At 43.0% G+C, this 6,641-nt stretch overlaps 2 protein-coding genes across 2 annotated transcripts in view; one reads left to right on the top strand and one right to left on the bottom strand.

Moving 5' to 3' along the window:
* The window catches only part of eif2a (eukaryotic translation initiation factor 2A), a 7,861-nt gene extending 4,635 nt beyond the window's left edge, over nucleotides 1-3,226 (bottom strand). Inside the window, exons 1-9 of the mRNA XM_079165622.1 lie at nucleotides 3,176-3,226; nucleotides 2,230-2,299; nucleotides 1,804-1,875; nucleotides 1,494-1,612; nucleotides 661-760; nucleotides 494-576; nucleotides 316-389; nucleotides 94-238; nucleotides 1-2 (exon numbers count right to left, since the gene is read on the bottom strand). The exon at nucleotides 1-2 is cut by the window's left edge and continues 115 nt beyond it. Of these exons, the coding sequence (XP_079021748.1) occupies nucleotides 1-2; nucleotides 94-238; nucleotides 316-389; nucleotides 494-576; nucleotides 661-760; nucleotides 1,494-1,612; nucleotides 1,804-1,875; nucleotides 2,230-2,299; nucleotides 3,176-3,203 (693 nt within the window). The 5' untranslated portion in view covers nucleotides 3,204-3,226. The remainder of the gene's footprint in view (nucleotides 3-93; nucleotides 239-315; nucleotides 390-493; nucleotides 577-660; nucleotides 761-1,493; nucleotides 1,613-1,803; nucleotides 1,876-2,229; nucleotides 2,300-3,175) is intronic.
* Nucleotides 3,227-4,032: 806 nt separating this feature from the next.
* Nucleotides 4,033-5,657, top strand: serp1 (stress-associated endoplasmic reticulum protein 1). The gene is made up of 3 exons (XM_079165878.1): nucleotides 4,033-4,277; nucleotides 4,853-4,925; nucleotides 5,141-5,657. Exons 1-3 carry the CDS (start codon nucleotides 4,194-4,196, stop codon nucleotides 5,179-5,181), a joined length of 198 nt encoding a protein of 65 aa, XP_079022004.1. The 5' UTR covers nucleotides 4,033-4,193; the 3' UTR covers nucleotides 5,182-5,657.
* Nucleotides 5,658-6,641: the final 984 nt, after the last annotated feature.

Genomic DNA, 6,641 nt, shown 5'->3' with positions numbered 1-6,641 from the left:
GGCTGAGAGACAGGAACACATCAGTAGGAGTCAGAGACTGCTAGAGTAAACACTCCTGGTCCAGGACCTCCAGGACCAGGACCGCTCCCCCACCTTTCTTGTTCCACTGCATGCTGACTCTGTCGGCCTTGAAGAAGCTCTTGTTGGCGAGTGCAGCAGTGGGTCCTCCCAGCACCGGGTACTGGTACAGACGGACAAACGAGGGGGCTCCTTTACTGCCGGGGACGTAGACCGCGACCTGGAGGGGACAGACGGGACCGGGATGGGACCGGGATCAGGGTTTAGACCTTGTACTCTCTCGCGCTGATGGCTTACCTTGCTGGGCAGACCTCCGGGAGACAACACGAAGTCGGACACTTTCTGCATGTGGAGCTTGTTGGAGATCAGGTCTGAAAAGACAAACAGCATCAGCTGGACAGAGTGGACCTGATCCTGGTCCTGGTCTACAACCAGAGAGAAGTGGTCTATGTCAGGTCAACGTGTGTTTTCTTACTGAAGTCGTTGTCCTCGTAGAAGTGCAGCTCGTTGTTGACGCTCCTCACTGACAGCTTCTCGTCTTCAGACCAGCATGGACACCTGCAGCCAATCACAGCACAGCGCTGCAGTATAACACACACACAGTCTCCATGTGTGTGTGTGTGTGTGTGTGCACACACTCACCATGACTCCACCTTCTTCTGATACAGAGCTTTGATCAGCTGACCGCTCTGTAAGTCCCACAGCTGGAGGTTAGGTTCACCCTGAGCACTGTCTTTAGGCTCTGACACACACACACACACACACACACACACATACACAGTCAATCTCTTATCTGTGTTTCTATAAAGTCAGATGAGAGGTTTGTGAAACATTAACATATATGTATATACACACATGTATATATATATATATACATATCTATCTACAGTATATCGATATAGATACTCATCTTCTGCCTCCTGTTAATTAATCTGGATTGTTGTCTTGTTGTATCGTAGTCTCGTTGTTTTATTGTCTTGTTGTATTATTGTATCGTTGTATTGTTGTATCGTTGTGTTGTTGTGTCGTTGTATCGTTGTGTTGTTGTATCGTTGTGTTGTTGTATCGTTGTGTTGTTGTATCGTTGTGTTGTTGTGTCGTATCGTTGTGTTGTTGTATCGTTGTGTTGTTGTATTATTATATCGTTGTGTTGTTGTATCGTTGTGTTGTTGTGTCGTTGTATCGTTGTGTTGTTGTATCATTGTGTTGTTGTGTTGTTGTGTCGTTGTATCGATGTGTTGTTGTGTCGTTGTATCGTTGTGTCGTTGTATCGTTGTGTTGTGTCGTTGTGTTGTTGTATCGTTGTGTTGTTGTGTTGTTGTGTCGTTGTATCGATGTGTTGTTGTGTCGTTGTATCGTTGTGTCGTTGTATCGTTGTGTTGTGTCGTTGTTTTGTTGTATCGTTGTGTTGTTGTGTCGTTGTCTTGTTGTATCGTTGTGTTGTTGTCTTGTTGTGTTGTTGTCACTCTTCTTACTGCTGTACGGTTGCCAGGTGGCCAGGACGTTGTTGAGAGGAGAGAAATCCAGCAGAGACGTCTTCGGGAGGTCCAACGTGGAGACGATGGAGCCATCTGAAGATTTCACCACAGAGACACTGAGAGACAGACAGACAGATTTAAGTGAATTAACTGTCTAGTTCAGGTTTAAGTTCTATGATGTCACATCCTGTTATTGTTTCATCTGTTATTCATGTCATACTTCACATTTGTGTTTGTCCCATTATATTAATTTTAATATTTTAATAATAATATGATTAATAATATCATTATATTGTAGAATAGTTACTTGACTCCGTTGCACCAGCCGAACAGCGTCCCGTCTCTGCTGAAGGAGACACACCTGCTGGACCGAGAGTCCCTGAGACACAAAGACAGGAGACACTGTTACACATGTTACACCTGTACACATGTTACACATGTTACACCTGTAAACATGTTACACCTGTAAACATGTTACACATGTACACATGGTACACCTGTTACACCTGTAAACATGTTACACCTGTTACACATGTTACACCTGTTACACCTGTAAACATGTTACACATGTTACACCTGTTACACCTGTAAACATGTTACACCTGTACACATGTTACACCTGTTACACCTGTAAATATGTTACACATGTTACACCTGTACACATGTTACAAATGTAAACATGTGTACAGGTGTAACATGTGTACAGTAACACGTTAATGCAGTGATGTGTTACCTCTGGAAGGTTGAGTGCTGCTCACATGATGGAGGACCAGAGAGGAGAGAGGTACCATCAGACCCACGCACTGAAACACACACACACACACACACACACACACACACACACACACACACACACACACACACACACACACACACACACACACACACGTAATTATGAGTTTCAGTGACACACCCATCACTAGTATTCATATAATTATAATTCATACTCTGATCAATAACAGGGCTTGTATCCGACTGATCTGCTGCTGAAGTGATCAATAATAAGGATATCATCGTTATCATTAATACTGCTTTGTCCACTTCTGCTCTTATTATTATCAGATGTTTCCATCATTATTCTGCTCTCTCGTCTTTAAGTCCTTTAATATCTCTAAATCTGATGTAAACCAGACTTCGTAAGGAAATGGAATGATGAAACATCTCCGTGCTGACCGGCTGAGCAGCATCACATTAACTCGCGTGGAAGACATGTACTGAACCAGCTCGTGCGTCTCTTCCATTCGGCAGACATTTAATCTTTAAAACAGAAATCATTTCAGTACTTTTCTAACTGTTTGTATCCGCTCCGGGACTATTTCATTCTCCTGAGACATCCGGTGATGTGAGCTTCAGGAGCGCGTGGTCACGTTTTAGAAGATGTTTTTTAATATTCTGGATTGTTACTTGTGAATTGTATTAAGCCGAATAAATCAGTAGACTCTACTGATTCTACTAGCGTCTCTACTTTTCTTTAGGATGTGTAATTATCTGTTAAAAGACAAATCAACAGAAAACGACAGGTTTTGCACGGAGTTTGACGAGAATCAGGGTCGTGTGACATGCACGCGCCTGATCTCTGCATCTTTGATCTTTTCCGGTAGCCGGTGGTTCGGTAATATTATCGGTGACGTCATCTTAAACACACAACAAACAGTTTCATTAAAACTAAAAGTACCCACCTGCAAGCAGCGGGATGGGGGGCGCCATGTTAACGTGTTACCGGAAGAAGAAAAGCCGTCTACCGGAAACACGTCAGACGTAGGCGTGTCTCTGATCAGTGCCACATCAGCATACAGTCCGCTGTGTTCTTCTATACGTCATTTAAAAACATCTCTTTTTTTATTTATTTTAATATTCTGACATACATTCTGTCGTTTTTACCGCCGATGACACGCGCTGTCTTCAATAAATACAGAAAAGGTTTATTATACGTTTATTACTTTTAAAGCGGCATCAAGTTGTCGGAGAGCAAATGAGGGCGACGTCACTTCCGTTTCCAGAGTAAAAGCACCGTGTGTTTTTAAGGGAAATATTTGTTTTTGTTTCTGCTGCTTTCCACTTCTACTACATCTCAGAGTATATTGTACTTTATAATACTGCTTTACATTAATTTGACAGTATATGTATATACATATTTATATACATATTTACATACATATATATATATATATGTATGTATTATACATATATATATATATATATATATATATATGTATAATATTTACTTCAGTAAGATGTTGAACGCGTAATTGTACCTGAGTATTTCTACACCGTGGTATTAAAACTACATTGTTTTCAGTCAGTGAATCAATAATATTAATAATCAAAGAAGGTTTCAGCTCAAATAAAATGTAACTTTACTCAAATAATTGAACCTTCATGTTTTTAATTGTTAGAAAACGTAATAAACTTATTGACGACACACGACACATAATACGAGTACTTTACTTTGAAAGATTGCGCAGGAAGTCTTATTTTGACACACAGTAGCTTTACTCCGGAAGTGTCCGTGTTGGGGGCGGGGCTTCATAGTTTTGAGGACGTCGACAAGAGAGAGGAGCTCCCAGTAGCGTCACGATACGAGACGGAGAAGAAGAAGAAGAAGAAGAAGAAGAAGGAGAAGAAGAAGAAGAAGCAGCAGCTGCTTCTAAATAAAACAATCTACTAGAAATAGAAGAAGAAGAAGAAGAAGACAAGATGGTGGCTAAACAGAGGATCCGGATGGCGAACGAAAAGCACAGCAAGAACATCACTCTGAGAGGAAACGTGGCCAAGTCAGTGGTGAGTCCACCGATACTGGTCTATACTGGGAACACTGGTTAGCCTGGGTCCACCAGCAGGTCTAGAGTGACCAGTTTATACGGAGTCCTCCAGTACTGGGTTATAGAGGCCCAGGTTAGACCGGGTTTATAGGACCAGTTTATACAAGTCAGTGGTTCTAGTGGGTCAGCAATACCACTACCAGACCAGGTTAGACTGGGTCCACCAACAGGTCCACAGACCTGGATCTACTGGTCCCAGTTAACGTGGTTTGTTATTAATAATAATTCTAAATGTTTATATGATGAACAGTAAAGTCAGCTGATCAGTAATCAATAATATCAATGGAGCAGTGGCTTGTGATGATGTCATCAGTGACTTGTGAACCGGAACAAGAAAAGTCTTCAATAATCGTGTGTGTGTGTGTGTGTGTGTGTGTGTGTGTGTGTGTGTGTGTGTGTGTGTGTGTGTGTGTGTGTGTGTGTGTGTGTGTGTGTGTGTGTGTGTGTGTGTGTGTGTGTGTGTGTGTGTGTGTGTGTGTGTGTGTGTGTGTGTGTGTGTGTGTGTGTGTGTGTGTGTGTGTGTGTGTGTTCCAGAGGAGTGTCACTGAGGATAAAGGAGTTGGTCCGTGGCTTCTCGCTCTCTTCATCTTCGTCGTCTGTGGATCAGGTGACTCTTCCTCACATGATGATAAATATTAAAGTCGTTTCAGTTTATTTAGTAAAACACTTTGAACAGATTAATACAAATGTTTTCATATCGTCACGTGTTGTGTGTGTGTAGCCACGCCCCTCGCCTGCTCACGTCAGATGTGGGCGGGGCTTATATACAGAAACACCTGTTGGTGACCGATGATCGACGATAACACTCGTGTTTGTTTGCAGCCATCTTCCAGATCATCCAGAGCATCAGGATGGGCATGTAATGACGTCACACGCAGGGGGCGGGGCCAGACGATGAACCCGCCCCCTAACCTGAACCAACCAGAACATTCCTGACCCGACAGCCGTCTGCAGCCCCCAAACAACCCCACAGGCCCCGCCCCCTGCCCCCCCCCCTTATCTGTGTTGATTTAAGGCCTCTCTGACCTTCTAAAAGCCTCACACGTGCCTTTCTGTGTTTACCTGTGCTTTAGCCCCGCCCCCTCTGATTCCACCTTATCAGCTCACGGGGGGGGCTCACAGGAGGGGGGGCTCATAGTCCACCTGGTTCAGGACCAACGTTATTGATCTAATCTGGACTCTTTACATTCCAGCTGCAATTCTGATCTGAGCTCCGCCCCCCCACAGAGATGATGAAGGTCTTTTGAATCAGAAGGTTTGAGGTGTAGAAGGTGTGTTTGCACCGTGTGCAGCGTCACCTGATCCAACGTGTTCATCAATAAAGTTTCATTTGAAGGACGCCATGTTTGTTTTTCATGTCTCAACGACGGGTACGTCTCAAGTCTCTGTCGTTTCCTCGCTTGAAGAGGAAGTTGTTCTGCTCCTCTGTACTGACGGACGTCCCAAAGCTCTGATTGAGGAGGGAGGAGAGAGGAGACATGAGCGAGGACGCACAAGAGCAGCCTTCCAGGAAGTGTGTTAACGGTGGCCACGCCCCCTCAGTGCTCATCATGTGATTGGACGCTGCAGCTGATGACTGAGTTTAACAGCAGAGTGAAGATCAGATTAAACTCTAGTTTATATTTGATCTGTTCTCTGCTTTAAATAGATGTTCATTGTAGTCTGAACAACAAAAGAACCACAAACAACTTCCTTCATTTATTAAAGATTTGTGTTTTCATGATGTTTCCTCAATAACTTCATGATGAAAGGATGAAAGTGAGAGATCTTTACATCATTGATCATCACTTCATTCAGTCACTGAGGATCATTCAGAGTTTCATGAGTTTCATCATTGAACCTGAAACATGGAGCCGAATACATTCATTCAGTGTTTCAGAGAAACAATCATGTTCTGCTTATTTCATGATGACGTCACAGTTTAAAACGTTCAGACGCAAATAATTCATTAATGAGACGAAAACAAAACAACAGAATCACAAAGTTAGAGCTATTTTATAATTTAATATTGTTTCTTAAATACACTACATGTATCATAGTTTAAATATGTTTCCCATTATCTTATGTCCTCATAGCACAGCTACTGTGTTCCTCAGCTGCTCTGCTTCAGTGCAGCTTGTTTTAAGTAGAGCTTTGATCCAATCAGAGTTCACCTCTGTGTCTCTAGGTAGAAGAGAGGCCCCAGGCCTGCAGACTCACCAGTGAATCCATGTGCAGGTTAAGTGAATGGGGACGATGTTGTTGATCGTCATAGTGTTCAACCAATCAGATCTTTAGTTTGACATGTTGGGCGTATTCTTTGACGTGTCAGAGCTGCTAGCTG

The sequence above is a fragment of the Pholis gunnellus genome (assembly GCF_910591455.1).
Source record: "Pholis gunnellus genome assembly, chromosome: 9".
NCBI lineage: Eukaryota > Metazoa > Chordata > Actinopteri > Perciformes > Pholidae > Pholis > Pholis gunnellus.
The sequence above is the reverse complement of the archived record's forward strand: the minus strand, read 5'-3'. Positions and strand labels throughout refer to the sequence as shown.

Excerpts from the sequence above, each read along its gene's own strand:
- serp1 (XM_079165878.1), top strand. The coding sequence starts at position 4,194 with ATGGTGGCTAAACAGAGGATCCGGATGGCGAACGAAAAGCACAGCAAG. Across the intron at positions 4,278-4,852 it reads GAAACGTGGCCAAGTCAGTG|AGGAGTGTCACTGAGGATAA; the intron begins GTGAGTCCACCG and ends TGTGTGTTCCAG. Across the intron at positions 4,926-5,140 it reads CTTCGTCGTCTGTGGATCAG|CCATCTTCCAGATCATCCAG; the intron begins GTGACTCTTCCT and ends GTTTGTTTGCAG.